A 19,000-nucleotide genomic window follows, 5' to 3' on the forward strand; every position below is an offset into this window, starting at 1 on the left:
TTTCAATGACCAAAAAAAAATGCAGTTACCTGCTCTCTTCTCTGAATCCCCTGATTATGGCGGCCACAGAGAATCTGCTGAGATTGGGTTGTACTCTTTGTCCTGCTTCTCTCATCGTCATTCCATGAACAAGAACATGGTCTATCACAGTTGCTCGAACTTCATCTGAAATGACTGCTCTTGGTCTTGGTCTTGGTCTTCTTCATCCTCCTCCTCTTCCTCCTCGTACACCACCTCTTACACACACTCTTCCTCCTCTGCCTCTCAGATTGTTTCCATCCATTGTTGGGATCAACCCTCAACTCATCTGTGCACTCTGAACTGCCTTATATTGGTTTCATCTCACCATTAGCAACGAGTGTGAACAGTTTTGAGTTGTTGTGTGTAAGCTGTGACATCTGTGCTGTAATTGTGTTTAACTTCTGCCCCCCATAGTTACCATTATGCATCATAAATGTGTGATAGTGAGTGAGAACGTATTCAGAGTTTTGCAAAAAGAACAAATGAGATCTGTAAATTGTATCTGACTGGGTGAAAATGGTTGCTGGTTTTGCCAAAAGAACGATCGATTCAATAAATTGGTTCAGATCATTGAATCGATCAGATTTGGTTTAGAGAATGGAGTTTAGTATTTTAGCAATACAGAAAAACTGTAAATGCAGCAAAAACATTTGTGGAAACAAAAAAGAAAGCATGAATTACAAAAGAAAGAAACCCTGAGCATCATCTCTTTGCCAGGCTGGATCAGGCCAGAGCACTTCGTCCACATCACAGGCTATGTCCTCTCTCGCAAGACAGTGAGGGAAGAGTCTTCTTGAATGGTGAATCCATCCTTGCACGGATCCTGCATCAATTTGGTCACAGGTCACAGGCCTCCTCCATGGCTTGAATGAGGGGTATCCTGACAGAGGGCTGGAGATCGTAAACCTTCCACCGCCATGCTGAAAAAAGCTCCTCAATGGGGTTAAGGAAGGGAGGGTATGGTGGGAGGTATTGGAGTGAAAATTATGGATGCTGATGAAACCAGTTTTGGACCAGAGCAGATCGGCGGAAAGATATGTTGTTCCAGATGACAATGTATCTCATCTGCTCTGCATCCATTTGGTCTTCTGCTGTGACAGTGTTGTGTAGTCTGTCCAAAAATGTGAGTATGTGGGCTGTGTTGTAAGGACCCAAGTTGGCAGGGCAGTAGAGGACCCCACTCTACGTGATGGCAGTGCACATTGTGATGTTACTACCACATTGTCCTGGGGCACTCAAAATAGCTCTGTGGCCAATGTTCCATTTTTGTTGAAGACAGGTAAACTCACCTGTTGCCTTTTTATAATGAGCTTACAATTGAGCACCTAAGTGCCTGTACTCCTGACGACCATGTTTGATCAACAGGTTCATAAGTGTGGTATTTTGAGTGCCTTGAAATGGCAAAGAAGTGTCATCATGTTAGATTTCTGTGTCTAATGCAGAGGAGTGTGTTTAGTGTTTTGCAAAAAGTGTGAGGCTGAGAATGTGCTTATAGTTGTGCAGATCTGGGCTGAGGTTTTGCTCCTTGAGTGTCAGGTTTCACTGACTGCGTGTTATGTTTCATTTTAGTGTGTAAGCAATCGTAAGAGACTGTGAATCTGAGAGTGCTGGAGATATGCTGTGTTTGAGGGTTGAATGATGTTTGCTCTTGCCCCTATAATGTTCATCATCATTAAGATTCATACCAAAAAAACAATTAAGAATTCTCTTAATTAAGAATAATAATCAGTAAAAAGACGCCAGCCTTCCTAGTTTAATTTGGTGTTTCCCCGTAGCAAGCTATTACAGTACATTTCTTAAATATCCTGTTAATGGCAGCCTATATATTTATATTTGAGTTGCTTTATTATCTTCAGTGTCTGTAGTTTAACATTTGTCAGTGGATAAAGAACGACATGTAGGATGTCACACGGTATTTAATTATCCTTCACCTATCTGGTTAATTCCAAATACGTTTGTTCATTAGCTCTTAAACACTTAACGTTTCCTTATCAGTCATGTTGTTTCAAGTACAGTGTAATTTTTAATACCACATTCTTTAATATTTACCATTGACCAATAAAAGGCTTCTTTTTCTGGTATGCAGCCCATCAACAGATTCACACCTTATCCTCTGAGTTAGTATCTAATGCCCCAGTCCTCTGCATGTGTGGAGTTTACCCTGTTTCTTCAAGTTAGTGAAACGTAAGCCAGTTTAAAAGGAGCGTGAGAAGAGGTTAAAAACAGAACACACACACAGATTTTACTTTTGTTCAGATATCGATCCACCGCTGTTTAAAGCCAGTACTGCCCTAAAATGTTATTTTCAAAATGCCTGTGAATCAACTCAAGTGTACTGATCACATAGCAGCTTATTGCTAAACATGTTTATTTCTAATACCTGGCACGCAATCCATTACAAAGCCTGGGACGTGATAGTTTCTATCACGAGTGCTCTGACTCACTTGTAGCTTGTTCTGTTATCTTCCTTTAACTTGCATGTGTATCTGTCCTGAACTTAGTGGTGACGCTAAAGAAACAATCTGTCATGTTTTTGGGGAGTGTAGTTTTTTTTGTCCATGTGGGGTCCTCAGTCTTAGTTTTGGTGCCTGTTTAGTTCATTATTGTTGTATTGTTTTCAACTGTGTCTTGTTCTGTCTGTATATTCAAGCCTTCTGTTCTGTTCAGTTCTTTGCTCAGTCTTGAGTTGTTACCCTGTGTGCAATTCCTGATCAAGCCTTGTTGTAAGTTCTGTGAGTTCTTTCTTTTTGGATTATTCTCTGTTGTTGAACCTCTGCTTGCCTGTTCTTGGATTAAGATTTTACCTGCCGTCTCCTTGGATTTGTTTGCTGGATACCTTTGCTTACTGGTTTTGACCTCTGCCTGGAACTGATTTTTGATTTTTCCTAACTCTCTTGGATTTGTTTGCTGGATATCTTGCTTACTGGATTTGACCCCTGCCTGGAACTGTTTTCTGATTTTGTCTGACTCTCTTGGATCCCTCTGCCCTGATTTACCAATTAAAAATGAATCACCAACCTTCTCCGGCTCCTCCTGGTCCTCCACTTCAGCCTGTCTCCAAGCCTTGACTCCCTGCTCCCCAGAGATTTGATGGTAACCCAGAGGACTGCCGTGGTTTCCTGACTCAATGTTTTCTTTCTTTCGAGCTCCAGCCCACCACCTTCCCTACGGATCGGTCACGAATCGTCTACATCATCACCCTCCTCACTGGAAAAGCCCTGGCCTGGGCCACATCCATTTGGGAACAGCAGGGTCCTGCTTGTAACAACTACAACACCTTCACAGATGAGATGAGGATAGTATTCGACCATCCAGAGGGAGGCAGAGAGGCAGCTAACAGGTTGTTCCAGCTGCGCCAGGGCAACACCAGTGTGGCTGAATACGCTGTTCACTTCTGCACCCTGGCTGCAGAGAGTGGTCGGAATATGAAGGCTCTCATGGCTGCTTTCCATCACGGTCTATCGGGTTCAATAAGGATGAACTAGCAACAAGAGAGCTGGCCATGGATCTGGAGTCACTGATTGACCAGGCTATACGATTGGATAATCGACTGAGAGAAAGAAGGTGGGAACGACAGCCTGAGTTTCATCACAGCAACAGGACTGGTGGTTCCACTTTAGTTCCATGGTAGTCGTCTCAAGAACCCCAGCACATTTCCCTTAGTCCCGAAGAACCCATGCAGCTTGGAAGAACACATCTCTCGCAGGCTGAAAGAAACCGTAGGATGAGAGAAAGGTGCTGCCTCCATTGTGGTAAGTCTGGTCACTTTAGATCATCCTGTCCTGAGATTTCGGGAAAAGCACAGTCCCGTCCAAAAGGGGGAGTACTGTGACGGGAGTAGCCCTTACTCCCATTACCCCCACCTTTTGCCTGCAGATTCCTGTTGTGATTTCCTGGGGTCACCAGCAACACCACAAGCTACAGGCTCTCATAGATTCTGGTGTTGCCGGAAATTTCATGGACATCAACCTGGCCAAAGACCTCCACCTCCCTGTGACCAGCTTGGATCATCCTCTCTCAGTGATGGCCCTTGATGGAAGACCTTTGGGAGAAGGTACAGTTGACCACCTTACCACTCCTCTTCTTATGTGCATTGGGGAACATCATCAAGAGAGAATTCAATTTAACCTCATCCAGTCTCCCGAGTTCCCAATAGTGCTTGGTTTCCCCTGGTTGACTCTCCTTAGTCCCCACATTAACTGGTCATCTGGAACAGTGATCGAGTGGGGTCCTTCTTGCCAAGCCACTTGTCTCCTCTCTAGCCTTCCTCAGAAGTCTCTTAGTTGTCCCGAGTCCCTCCCGAGTGCCATGATTTGAGTGAAGTTTTCAGTAAAAAGAGAGCCACATCAGCGCCTCCTCACTGGCCTTATGTTTGTGCAATTGACCTCCTCCCTGGAGCTATTCCTCCCTGGGGAAGAATCTTCTCTCTCTCACCCACAGAAACCAGGGCAATGGAAGAGTATATCAAGGACTCTCTGGAAGCTGGGATCATTCGCCCATCCTCTTCTCCTGCTGGTGCTGGTTTCTTTTTTGTGAGCAAGAAGGATGGCAGCCTACAGCCCTGCATTGACTGTCGTGGTTTGAACAAGGTCACGGTAAGAAACCGCTACCCCTTATCCTTGATGTCATCTGCCTTTGAGTTGCTCCAAGGGGCCACAAGTTTTACTAAGTTGGACCTCCGCAACGCCTACCACTTGGTACGTATCAGGGAGGGGGATGAGTGGAAGACGGCTTTGAACACACCAACTGGGCATTATGAATATCTTGTTATGCCTTTGGGTTAACCAATGCTCCAGCTGTCCTCCAGGCTCTCATCAATGACATCCTGAGGAACATGTTCAACCGGTCTGTCTTTGTGTACTTAGATGACATCTTAATATTCTCGAAGTCCCTTCATGAGCATGTCCACCATGTCAGAGCGGTCTTCCAGCGGCTTCTTGATAACCACCTCTTTGTTAAGCCTGAGAAGTGCGAATTCCATGTTTCTGAGATCTCCTTCTTGGGGTTCATTCTTTCCAAGGGAAACCTCCGTATGGACCCTAAGAAGACTCAGGCTGTCCGTGACTGGCCCCAGCCCACATCCATTAAGGAAGTACAACGTTTCCTTGGCTTCGCGAACTTTTATAGGAAGTTTATTAGGAACTTCAGTACGGTGGCTGCTCCCCTCATTAACTTGACCCGGAAGGTGTCTGGCCCGTTCATCTGGTCTCCTGAGGCAGAACAGGCTTTCCAAGAGCTTAAGGTGAGGTTCACTTCAGCCCCAATCCTAACCTTACCTGATCCCTCTCTCCCTTTCCTAGTTGAAGTGGATGCCTCAGATGTGGCAGTGGGTGCTGTTCTCTCCCAGCATCCCACGGATTGTAAGCTCCACCCCTGCGCCTTTTTCTCCTCTCGCCTCTCTGCTGCTGAAAGGAATTACAATGTGGGAGATAAGGAATTGCTGGCCATCAAACTAGCCTTGGAGGAATGGCGGCATTGGCTTGAGGGGCCCCAGCATCCTCTCATAGTATGGACAGACCACAAGAACCTTGAGTATATCCAGAAGGGATATACACAAGAGCCCTCACACCCTCCCCCACGGTCTCCTTCACCCCCATCTCTAACCCCAAACGCCCTTGGTCCCACATCTCCATGGACTTCATCACTGGCCTTCCTCCCTCCCAGGGGAACACAGTCATCCTGGTCATCGTGGACCGCTTTTCCAAGGCCTGCCGTTTTGTACCCAAACTTACCCAAACTCTCCTCTGCTCCAGAGACTGCTGAAATTGTCTGCCAGCAAATTTTCAGGGTTTTTGGTCTCCCTGTAGATGTGGTCTCCGACCGGGGACCTCAGTTCACCTCACAGTTCTGGAGGGCCTTCTGCAAGCTGATTGGAGCCACTGTCAGTCTTTCCTCTGGTTTCCACCCGGAGTCTAATGGTCAGACGGAGAGGCTAAACCAAGACCTTGAGGCGATCCTCAGATGCCTGACCTCCACAAATCCCTCGTCTTGGAGCAGATCTGTCATCTGGGCAGAATATGCACATAACACCTTGTGCTGTTCCTCCACAGGTCGCTCCCCTTTCGAGTGCCAGTTTGGGTATCAGCCTCCCCTTTTCTGGACCAAGAGGTTGATGTTGGAGTCCCATCAGCCTAGGACTTCATCCGCCGCTGCAGACGTGTCTGGCGGAGGGTTCGGTCTGCCCTGCTTAGGTCTTCACGACGCAACCAACACCAGGTCAACTGCTGGCGCAGGCCTGCACCATCGCTACCTCCAGGACAAAGGGTCTGGTTGTCCTCACGGGACCTCCCCCTGCGGGTAGAGTCCCACAAGCTAGCTCCTCGGTTTGTGGGACCCTTCAAGATCCTGAGGAGGGTTAATCCGGTCTCCTACCGTCTACAACTTCCCCGGGCTACGCGGATCAACCCCACATTCCACGTCTCTTGTCTACGACCTGTAATCACCAGCCCCCTTGCTCCTGCTACTAGACCACCTCCACCCCCTCGGATCATTGATGGCCAACCCGCTTATACAGTCCGCCGCCTCCTTGACTCTCGTCGGGTTCAGGGAGGTCTGCAATATCTGGTGGATTGGTAGGGGTATGGTCCAGAGGAACGAGCCTGGGTTCCAGTCCGTGACATTCTGGACCCCAACTTAATCAGAGACTTCCACCAGAGACACCCTGATCGTCCCAGAAGGAACGTGGGGAGACGTTCTTAGGAGAGGGTTCCTGTCATGTTTTTGGGGAATGTAGTTTTTTTTTTTGTCCATGTGGGGTCCTCAGTCTTAGTTTTGGTGCCTGTTTAGTTCATTATTGTTGTATTGTTTTCACCTGTGTCTTGTTCTGTCTGTTTATTTAAGCCTTCTGTTCTGTTCAGTTCTTTGCCCAGTCTTGAGTTGTTACCCTGTGTGCAATTCCTGATCAAGCCTTGTTGTAAGTTCTGTGAGTTCTTTCTTTTTGGATTATTCTCTGTTGTTGAACCTCTGCTTGCCTGTTCTTGGAATAAGATTTTACCTGCCGTCTCCTTGGATTTGTTTGCTGGATACCTTTGCTTACTGGTTTTGACCTCTGCCTTGAACTGATTTCTGATTTTGTCTGACTCTCTTGGATCCCTCTGCCCTGATTTACCAATTAAAAGGAACCACTTTACCGAATTACTTTTGCCTTGCTCTTTGCTTGTGGGTCTTACACTTGGTGGCACAAGTGTAAAGCCCTGGACTTCCGCGCCAGAGCCCCACGTTCAATTCCCAGGTCAATCGTTACACAATTAACTCAATGTTTATTTGCCTGGTTTTGGACGTCGCTTTGGATAAGCACGTCGGCAAAATGAGTAAGTGTAAATGTGAATTTCAAGTTTTTTTTTGTTTTTTTTTATTTTTGCATTTGCCTTGAAAATGTGTCCAGTAATTTGAGAAGAATGACTTTTAAAAACCATGAGAAAAAAACAGGGGGTTAATTTGTCCTTTAGTTGGTAAAAGAACAAACAAAGTTCTTCTTATTAAAACACCTGTCATCATTCCACTTCCCGTTCTCTGAAAAAGAGAGAGAGAGACAAACATTATAAACAAGACTGAATTTTTTCATGCTTTGGAAAAAGATTACCTTGTTTTTGTTCTTGCCTTGTCTTTGTCTTTCCCTTGTCTTTGGTTCCTGTAAAGTGTTTCTTCCTTCCTGTTTATCATTTGTTCATGTCTGTCTTTCTTACACTCACATTCAGCTCATCAGGAAGTTCATGCATATAAAGGAAAACCACTGTAACTGTGAAACTTGTACATGTATGTAGATGCACCCAGTACTAATAATGAATATAATGGTGGGTTTCAGTGAATACAAAGGACATACAGTCACACGATGACTATTATTCACTCATATAGCAGCTTGTTTTAACTGGTTTTACAATTGATGGGTTTGACAACCCATTTTTAAACCTGTGACACAGGATAAAACTCCTCATCATCAGGTGACAAACTTTTACACAATTCTGAGCAAAAAGGTTTTGACTAAATTGAAATAAATGATTGTATGGATAAAGCATGTGTATCTGGTAGGACCAGTGACAGGCTAGAGATGAATGGCTTTCTGGAGTGAGCGTGTGTGTGTGTGTGTGTGTGTGTGTGTGTGTGTGTGTGTGTTCCTGTATGTGTGCAAAAAACAAAAACACTGGCTTTAGTTTGGTGAGGTGTGAGTGGGTGAGTAAGAGTGCCCCCGTGTTGTTTGGTCTGCTTTGTGTTTTAGGTGAGAAAGTGATGCACTGAGTGTTGCATTTTGACTACAAATGCAGCTCTTCTTCATCCATGACTAACTATGTTCTTGTGGTTACATGAGTGTGTTTCTGCTCTGTTTCACTGCTGTGGCTACAAGAGTAATGACAGTCAGTTTCACTGGCCAAGTAACTTTAGGAGTAATGTAACAGTGAAATAGTAATAAAGTTTATTTATGTGTCAGAGCACAGAGTTTATTCCTCTCCCCTCTTTCACTGTTCCTCTCTTTCCCTCACCTACCATCTCTCTGATTCTCTATCAGTCCATCTTCCTATTCAATCACAACTACATTTCCCAGCTCCCCCCTCTCTCCTTTTACCTTTCCAGTTCATTTCCAGACAGTCCTCTTTGCCTTTTTGATTGTTGGGCTCTCCTGGAACCCAGGCCTGAAAGTCCCAGTTAGAGTCATCGATCCAGACCCACTTACCAGACTGAAAAGGTAAAGAGATAGATAGATAGGTAGAGAGAGAGAGATACAGAAAGAGAGAGCATATCATTAAATGTCTCACTTTTGTTACAACCATTAATTAATCAGAATGAAATATATATATATATATATAATCTTCATTTTCTTGGAGTTTTCTTACTGACATTAAAAAACTCAAAGCCGCCCAACCAGATGCGAGGAGACTTTTTGTTGTACTTGAGCACGATACAGTTTAGATTGTTATTGGCCTGACTGCTGTGCACGGACGCCAGGTGACCACCAGGTGCCGCGTTCCTGCAGCGGAACTGTGGAAAGAGAGCGAAGCGTGAGGACACACTGGTCACTCAGGTCACCTCAAGACATTCCATGTCCAACATGACTTATTAAAGACAAATCTGGTCTCTTCAAACCATGAATTACTGTATGACTACGGTCTGAAATATGACATGAATTACCTCAGCGTCGGTAAAGTTGAGCGATTCGTTGAAATACATGACGCAGGAGTTGCCCACTTTGTACCAGTCTTCATAATTCTTCACATCACACGGTCTGGGCATTTTCACGGAACAGCGTCTCACGTGGTGAGTGTGGTCTACAGCCCCTTCAAAAGGACCAAATTGCAATGTTTTATTTATCTGTGATAACGACATTCAAAAGACTGAACTGTGTCACTTTACTCGGCATAATGTCTGATTTGCTCAGTTACCACTTCTCTGGCTTTCTTTACACTGTTAGCTTATTCCAAGATAATTTGACAGGTAGGACAATGAAAGGACTGTGAGAAGACCAAAGTGCAAAGAGATATAATAAAGCTATATTAAGTGACGCTGTGTGCTGCATGTCAATAATGATATAATGTTGTAATAGTACCTCTTTTAAAGGACCAAGACACACTGCTCCCTATCAGCAGACAGGTCATTAACAGGCTGGTAAAGTTCATTCTCCCTCCTCTCTGATGATTCTTCTGGCACAGCAGGGCAGAGTCGCAGGTCACATATCACAGCAGTTCATAGGACTTTAGCTTTATGTGTGTTATTGTTTCGATATTCTCATGTACCGTTTAGCATTAGATTCAAATAGTGTCCACTTTTTTATCAACTGTTCAACTGTTTCATTTAACATTAGTGAATCCTTTTTTTAAAAAAAAAATTAGAAGGCACATATAAAGACATATTTTTGGGCTGAAAAAATTGAAATTGAATTTTTGAAACAAACTTCCATTTTTCTTTCTGTGGTCATTTTTCAGATTCTTGTAGATGCTGATGTACAAAAGAATCGACTTACCAGATTAAGAAGGAGACGTCAGCTCTACTCTCCCTGTCCTCACTGTCCTCCTTCACTCCTCTTATATTGAGCTGTCTCTCCCCACCTCACTCTGTATGCGTGACCTTTTTTGGCCTCAGAGTTTCTGGGGAGGTTGCAAAGAAAAAAAAACTGTCAAACAGACATAACAAACAAACAAACAAATAAAAAACCTGTTGGTACACAACAGTTGTGAACACATAACACAATCACCCTACTGGTGTATGTGATCTAGCTTAGTCCCTCAAACCGTTTGGACTGTCAGAGGGAAGAACATGTCTAAGAACAGTGCAAACTCCATCTCAACTGGAAGAACACTTGACAAATGTACAAAAAAGCAGTATTTGCTTCTCTATGGGCTCCAGTCCCTGTGCTTTGTGTTCTACTCCACGAGAGATGAAGTTCAGTTTCATCATGGTGATGATGAGAAGCCTACAATGAGTCCACAGTGAAAACAAAGTGTGGCGCATTGAAATTCAGAACTGCTTTGTTAGAAAATATCAATTAGTATGTCCCTTAAGAGGATCCAGGATTACCGTTGTGAGTTACTGAGGATAGGACGTGACATATGCTTTTCTGTTTTTTCTCACTCTGATCCTAGCTCATGTGTTGGTCTGCTTTGAGTTCCAGAACAAAGCAAAACTGTTACAACACTTACAACAATACGAAGATGAAATGATATTTCAGCCCAACTGAAACTCTGATAGAACTAACACATTTCATCAAGCCTTTCCCTAGTTGCTGAAGAACAAAAACACATGTAAGTGATCACTGGATATTTCACGAAGCTTTAGCAGTCATAAGCCCAGCTTCACCAGGAGGTGAAGCGATTGCCGTCTGGTGGTGTTTGGGATCCGCCGAGTGCACTCCACCCTAACACACTGCGAAAGGCCTGGCAGTCTGGTCCTGTGGGTGAATAATTTGTGGAGAATGATTTCTAACACACTGTGGAAGGCCTAGTCCACTCTGCCCTGGCCCTGATGGGTGTATAATCTGGGGAGAATCATTTCTAACACACTGTGGAAGGCCTAGTCTGCTCTGCCCTGGCCCTGATGGGTGAATAATCTGGGGAGAGTAATTTCCCCTGAATCTTTACAGTCCATGTGTCCCTCTGTGTCCAGCGCCTGGGTTGTTATGTCCTCTCTGAGTTTATCTGTTAGAGGTAAATATAAATATGTCACTGCCCAGAACCAGAGCCAGAGTAGGTTAGCTCTTTTCCACTAGGACCGTGCTGGTGCTGGTGCCTGTGTTGGTGCCGGTTCCGGTGACGGTGCGGAGCCAGTGCTGCCTTGGTGCCTTTTGAGAATTGGCCCGCATTTCCACAGGTTTGGGAATCGAACGCTACATAGCGAAAGTTTTGGTAATTTCCGTGGGGAAAAAATAATGTCGGACAGAACACATCTGCTAAATTTACTTTTATGCTAGGCTTCCACACAGCGAAACACCTCACGAATTTTGCCCAATGACTTTTCGCTCTGGGGGCAAAATTCATGAAAATAGTAAGTCTGTCACCTTGCTCAAAAGTTAAAACGAGTGTTTAAATGAAAGTCTGCAGTGGTCTATTTGCACCAGCCAGAGCCGTGAGAGAGAGTGTCTTTTTCTACCACTCTGGGTCCGACTACATTCATGTAACATGTGAACAACAGCCTGTGTTGATGTAGACACAAATTGTTGCTCATACATCTTTTAATCATATACATATTTTCACGCTACAAATAGCCTTTAGCCTACCGCTACTTGGGCAGATGTTTTTTGTTACTCCCGCCTCTCTAGAGAACATCACGTACCAAACACATCAAACGCTGAACTGATTGGTTCTCGCATGGTTTTTATTTGCATAGCCTCTGACGTCAGCGGCTTCAACTTTTAGGACCAGCAATTCTGTGGTGCCGTGCCGGTGCCAGCTTTTTGGTACTGGCACCAGTATTTTGTCAGTGGAAAAGTGCGGCCCCGGTGCTTGATTAGGCGCCGGCACCGGCACCGTGGCAGTGGAAAAGGGGTAGATGAGAGCTAAGGTCAGATAAGGTGACAGAAACACCCTAACACCAGGCACCTAACACCTGCCCTACCCTAACGTCTAGTACTATTGGCCCTTTTATTTATATTATGTGTTAAGACTAAGCTGTAAATTATAGAAAAAAAAAGTTACCCATGCCTGTTGTGTTAGGGCCCACTGCAAAGGCTAGACTGTGATGAGCAAATGATTTCTGTGTGAGTTTAGAGGTAGGCCTGTGCTTCATTCTCTTTGGACTGGGATATATGCTTTATTTTCTGCGGACTGGGACGTATACATTGGATCTTTGTACTAGGTCATGGCATTGCCAGTTAGATTCTGGTTTAAAACCTCCTGGTCCCTGATACAGTCTGTGGGGTTATATGTCCAAAAAGGTGCCCAGGGCCTTTGGAATTAAAACAGCTTCAAAACATCACAGCTCCACAACCTCAAAAACAGCTCCACAACATCACTGCTCCACCAGCGAAAAACAGCTCCACCACTGGACGTCACAGTGCTGATCAGGTTCTTTTCTGCATGATCATCTCTGTTTCTGTTTCATTTGGCCATCAAACCTGTTCTGTTGACACCAGAGGTTCTCCTTTTCGCAAGTCCTCTGAACAGCTTGTATGTATAGAGGTGGTGTCTAACTGTAGTTCTGGAGATTTGGAGACCCCAGTGATGCAACCAACCACTGCAGGTCTCCACCTGTGTCCCTTGGAGACATTCTTGCCTGTGAGCACCATCCTCTCCACTCTCCACATGGAGGCAAAACACACTTGTGCCCTCTTCTGGGCAGGTTCATCACACCTCCAGTTTTAAACTTAATTATTACCCTAACAGTGGAGATGGGTATTTCAGATAGACAGACAGACAGACAGAAAGATAGACAGACAGACATGCAGACAGATACATACATACATACATACATACACTCACTCGTTATCTAAGTCGCTTATCCTGATTAGCCTATCCCAGCGCTCATAGGGCGAAAGGCAGGGAAACACCCTGAACAGGTCGCCAGTCCATCGCAGGGCAGACACACAGACAAACACACTCACACACACATTCATACGTAGGGGCAATTTAGTGTCTCAAATTCACCTAACCTGCATGTCCTTGGACTGTGGGAGGAAACCGGAGTTCCCGGAGGAAACCCAAGCAGACAAGGGGAGATGGAACTTGTTTTATTGCAGCAACCTGAGTAAATAACTCGCAACAGGTGACAACCCTAGAAAATTCCAGAAAAGTAAATATAAGACAATAAATACACCAATCGTAATAAGAGCGGAAAACAATGAATCGTGATAAGGGTGAAAAGTAACAGTGCAATGATGCCATTTACACAAGGTATTTTTATATATGTATGTAAACCATACACAAACCAGTATGCACAGGTGAGGTTCACCAGTCACATGAGGTCTATGTATATGAATATATAGCTTATAAATATAAATGGGTTATAAATATAAAGAGAAATAAATAAATATCAACAAGTTGCATCCCCTACTCCTGTGTCGCTGCCTCAACGCGCCGCAGGATAAAACCTCATTCAAACACGCCGCAAGATAAAACATAGTGTGTAGACTGGCATGTAAAGCTGTGTTTTTAGCCGTTGGCTGATTTATGCACGTCAGCAACCACTGGTCTCGTCCCAGTCATCTCAGTTATGTCATTTGTGTGTCACCATTGTCATGTTGATGGATGACTGTGGGAGTCTGGCCTGTGCTGGATGACTGCTGAAGAGTTCTCAAAGATATGCATGAACTTAAAAAAAGGTCAAATTGAAAGGGGAACATACCATATACCATATCTATTAAAATTTGTTTATAGGAATCCTGAATGCTGCCAATACATGTGACATGTACTTTGAGAGAAGATAACATTTTTTGAGATAATTTTGAGATGATTTTTTCATTGAGCAATTTTTATTTGATTGACGGGTTGGATTTCTCTCATCCTTTTGATAGAGCATCAAACTGTTAAACAATAAAAATAAACAATAACAATAAAGTGGTAATGACAGGTGAGCTTCGACACTCACTTGCACTGTTACAAGCGAAACAACGAGAGAGGAGGCATGAATAAATAAATAAATAAATAAATGCCAAAAGACTTCAGCCGAAACGTCATTGAAGGACATTGGTTATATGATGTCTCCCTCTAGGGATGGGATATTGTGTTGCAAATCTGCAGATCCAGTTTTCTACCGTATCTGTCCATGAGCAAGAGTTATTGTACTTTATATCATGAAGACTGTTGCTATGTATAGTTTAGAGAAAAAGCAGAAAGTTACTTGTTGAACATTTATCACATAAGAGATGGCTGGAAATGAGCTTTTATCTGTTCATTAAAAAGGACGGACTATTTAAAAACAGCGCAGACATCTGGCAGGATATCGTTAGACAGTCACACTTAGTACGACCTTAAAACGTAACAGTGCATCTTTACGCGTAAAATCACAACATTAATGAATTTGTATAAAGCAAAAAGCACAATACTTTCTGCCCTCTCTGTTGAACTGGCCAACGTACAAAAAATTCACACCTACATCAGTCTTTTATTCCTTTGACTTGTCCGTTTCACAGTTTCGGTCTTTTGGTTTCTAACACTGAGTCTGACGTCATGCATTTTACCTGCCTTACACCTGACAACATATTACTCTTTGTGCAAAATCCTTGTAAATGCCATTTGTGTATTTGAAGCTGGGGACATTTGGATTTGAGATTGGTAGGCTTTTAGTTGCTATGGTAATGCTGGTAACGGTCCTTGTGGAAAATCCTTTGATACGTTTTGGAGAATCCCATTGCAATTTAAAATGATCTACACCTTGAGCTTAGGAGCTGTGCATTTCTTGTCTATTTCAGGGTCAGTCGTGAGTATGTGCAATAGCCCAATAACGTAGCTACTCCCGCCCACGTGATGGCGCTATTGGGCACATATAGAGAGGATATAAAAACCCTCTTACAGTTTTCCTTGATTGCTTAAACACATAAACTGGTTCCTTTAGCACAAAAACCCATACCCATATGTCGTTCCCAAAACCACACAAGGATTTCCCATAACCATTAACCCTCTTCACCTGTTTCCACGTAGGGGTGTATGACCGCAACCCCTATGCACAGCAAAACCTCCTGGAGGCAAACGTGGATGCCTGTGGTGAAGTATCTATGGAGTCTATCCGGGGTTTTCTAAGGCACACAAGTGCATTTTTCCCACGCTGCCTGGCAAGAGCAAACATAATGTGTGATGCTGATGAGATATTATGGCATGACCCAGACCTGAGTCCAGATGATGAGAACACTGATGCTGATTGTGATACTGATACTGATGCTGAGTAACCTGTACATTTTACTGCATTTGGAAATAAAGCTTTTGGAACTTGGGTATTTTACTGTGCATGGACTCTTCCTTACATGTTTTGTCAGTGTGATATTTCAGAGGTCAGGTTTTTGACCCAAACAACATATCCAGTAGTATTCCATTATCCACTAATGTAAGAGGTAGTTATTACAGTACTGTTTTGAATTTCTCTCGCCAAGGTGTTCCTGAAAGAGTTATCTGGATAGTCAGAACTGTGATTTTTAGAACATTTCAAATTATTTCTCTGAAAACCCATTCTAAACATTTTGGGTGCAGTGTTTTGAATGAATCCCTCCAGTGTGTAGCAAACAGTCATGTAGTCTGTGTTTTTGACAGTTTGCGCGTTTTATCTGAGGGCAAAGTTTGAACCGGGCCCAGGAGTTAGATGTTTGTACCGTTGGGTGTGCGTTTTTAAAATTGTGTGTAAAGATTTGAGAAGATGGTGAATTGTTCCAGGAATTGTGTCTAAGCAACTGAGAAAAACTGTAAGCACGATTTTGAAAACAGGGCTCATTTTGTGAAAACACCACACACGATTCACACAACCACACACACAAACAGCAGAACACCTCACATCTCTTGTAAAATGGCAACAGTAGAGTCCAGAGGAGGAGGGGTCGAAGTCATCACACCAGGCTGGCCAGGGGCTTCATCAATGGCCCACTGGCCAATTATGTTCTGGCCTCTTCATCAGACTGAACTGAGCTTCATCCACAAAAATGTATTCATGGAGTCTTATTATGGAATCCAATTCAAACACTTTCCATACGTAAGAACAGATATAATTTTGTAAATGCTACAGACAGACAGGCCTATTCTGTAGAGTGTATGCACCCCTGATCTGCATACATTACAATATAATGTAGCTTGACAGTAGTATGTAGTATAGTATTGTACCGTAAAGCTGCATTACTACTCAGGGCTGTATTTCATGCAGTCTAATGGCATTGTTTTGAGTCTCTTGCTGTTTGGAGAACATAAGAGTCCTTCCATCCTCAGGTGATAGTCTTGCAATTCTACAAATAGGGAACGTGCATTTACAAAAAATATACATGCAGTAAAAACAGTGATGGACTCCCCCACCAGTCTCCTTTATATTGGCAGAGTGATGTACTGAAACATCTGTATACAGTAAACTTTCAATGACCTAAAAAAAAGGCAGTTACCTGCTCTCTTCTCTGAATCCCCTGATTATGGCGGCCACAGAGAATCTTCTGAGATTGGGTTGTACTCTTTGTCCTGCTTCTCTCATCGTCATTCCATGAACAAGAACATGGTCTATCACAGTTGCTCGAACTTCATCTGAAATGACTGCTCTTGGTCTTGGTCTTGCTCTTCTTCGTCCTCCTCCTCTTCCTCCTCGTACACCACCTCTTACACACTATTCCTCCTCTGTCTCTCAGATTGTTTCCATCCATTGTTGGTATCAACCCTCAACTCATCTGTGCACTCTGAACTGCCTTATATTGGTTTCATCTCATCATTAGCAACGAGTGTGAACAGTTCTGAGTCATTGTGTGTAAGCTGTGACATCTGTGCTGTAATTGTGTTTAACTTCTGCCCCCCATAGTTACCATTATGCATCATAAATGTGTGTTAGTGAGTGAGAATGTATTCAGAGTTCTGCAAAAAGAATAAATGAGATCTGTAAATTGTATCTGACTGGGTGAAAACTGTTGATGGTTTTGCCAAAAGAGCGATCGATTCAATAAATTGGTTCAGACCACTAAGCATTTGGGTTAGAGAATGGAGTTTAGTATTTTAGCAATACAGAAAAACTGTAAATGCAGCAAAAACATTTGTGGAAGCAAAAAAAAAGCATGTATTACAAAAGAAAGAAAGAAAGAAACCCTGAGCATCATCTCTTTGCCAGGCTGGATCAGGTCAGAGCACTTCGTCCACATCACAGGCTATGTCCTCTCTCGCAAGACAGTGAGGGAAGAGTCTTCTTGAATGGCGAATCCATCCTTGCACGGATCCTGCATCAATTTGGTCACAGGTCACAGGCCTCCGCCATGGCTTGAATGAGGGGTATCCTGACATAGGGCTGGAGATCGTAAACCTTCCACCGCCGTGCTGAAAAAAGCTCCTCAATGGGGTTAAGGAAGGGAGGGTGTGGTGGGAGGTATTGGAGTGAAAATTATGGATGCTGATGAAACCAGTTTTGGACCAGAGCAGATCGGCAGACAGATATGTTGGCATGGTGGTGGAGGACCCATTCTGCATGATTGCAGTGCACATTGTGATGTTACTACCACATTGGCCTGGGGCACTCAAAATAGCTCTGTGGCCAATGTTCCATTTTTGCTGAAGACAGGTAAACTCACCTGTTGCCTTTTTATAGTGCTTACGCCTGATTAGTGAGCTTACAATTAAGCACCTAAGTGTCTGCACTCCTGACGACCGTGTTTGATCAACTGGTTCATAAGTGTGGTATTTTGAGTGTCTTGAAATGGCAAAGAAGTGTCATGATGTTAGATTTCTGTGTCTAATGCAGAGGAGTGTGTTTAGTGTTTTGCAAAAAGTGTGAGGCTGAGAATGTGCTTATAGTTGTGCAGATCTGGACTGAGGTTTCGCTCCTTGAGTGTCAGGTTTCACTGACTGCGTGTTATGTTTCATTTTAGTGTGTAAGCAATCGTAAGAGACTGTGAATCTGAGAGTGATGGAGATATGCTGTGTTTGAGGGTTGACTGATGTTTGCTCTTGCCCCTATGATGTTCATCATCATTAAGATTCATACCAAAAAAACAATTAAGAATTCTCTTAATTAAGAATAATAATCAGTAAAAAGACGCCAGCCTTCCTAGTTTAATTTGGTGTTTCCCCGTAGCAAGCTATTACAGTACATTTCTTAAATATCCTGTTTATGGCAGCCTATATATTTATATTTGAGTTGCTTTATTATCTTCAGTGTCTGTAGTTTAACATTTGTCAGTGGATAAAGAACGACATGTAGGATGTCACACGGCATTTAATTATCCTTCACCTATCTGGTTAATTCCAAATACGTTTGTTCATTAACTCTTAAACACTTAACGTTTCCTTATAAGTCATGTCGTTTCAAGTACAGTGTAATTTTTAATACCACATTCTTTAATATTTACCATTGACCAATAAAAGGCTTCTTTTTCTGGTGTGCAGCCCATCAACAGATTCACACCTTACCCTCTGAGTTAGTATCTAATGCCCCAGTCCTCTGCATGTGTGCAGTTTACCCTGTTTCTTATTCAAGTTAGTGAAACGTAAGCCAGTTTAAAAGGAGCGTGAGAAGAGGTTAAAAACAGAACACACACACACAGATTTTCCTTTTGCTCAGATATCGGTCCACCGCTGTTTAAAGTCACTACTGCCCTAAAATGTTATTTTCAAAATACCTGCGAACTCAACTCAAGTGTCCTGAACACATACACATGTAAAGAATGTGTGATCTGTCTGTGGTGTGTTTGAGAGGAGAGAGGAGGGCTGGAATGCTGTTGTCATGTTCTGATCCACGCAAGAGAACACAGATTCATTTTCCTCAACTCCTCATTGCTAAACATGTTTATTTCCATTTTTTTTTTAATTTTTGCATTTGCCTTGAAAAATGCATCCAGTAATATGAGAAGAATGACTTTTAAAGATCGTGGAAAAGAACAGCGGGGTTAATTTGTCCT

At 43.3% G+C, this 19,000-nt stretch overlaps 1 protein-coding gene across 1 annotated transcript; it reads right to left on the reverse strand.

Annotated features, from left to right (window-relative positions):
• Positions 1–7,465: 7,465 nt before the first annotated feature.
• On the reverse strand, positions 7,466–12,711 carry LOC115820567 (lectin-like). The gene is made up of 5 exons (XM_030784188.1): positions 12,636–12,711; positions 9,145–9,290; positions 8,854–8,994; positions 8,582–8,693; positions 7,466–7,533 (listed from the first exon to the last, which is right to left on the reverse strand). Exons 1-5 carry the CDS (start codon positions 12,709–12,711, stop codon positions 7,466–7,468), a joined length of 543 nt encoding a protein of 180 aa, XP_030640048.1.
• Positions 12,712–19,000: the final 6,289 nt, after the last annotated feature.

The sequence above is a fragment of the Chanos chanos genome, chromosome 9, assembly GCF_902362185.1.
Source record: "Chanos chanos chromosome 9, fChaCha1.1, whole genome shotgun sequence".
Taxonomy (NCBI): Eukaryota; Metazoa; Chordata; class Actinopteri; order Gonorynchiformes; family Chanidae; genus Chanos; species Chanos chanos.

Bases quoted from the DNA above. Each gene is read 5' to 3' on its own strand.
- LOC115820567 (XM_030784188.1), bottom strand. From the start codon at position 12,711: ATGTCTCCAAGGGACACAGGTGGAGACCTGCAGTGGTTGGTTGCATCA. The intron at 9,291-12,635 runs GTTAGACACCAC...GTCCTTTTGAAG, and splicing joins TCCAAATCTCCAGAACTACA to GGGCTGTAGACCACACTCAC. The intron at 8,995-9,144 runs GTAATTCATGTC...CTCTTTCCACAG, and splicing joins TCAACTTTACCGACGCTGAG to TTCCGCTGCAGGAACGCGGC.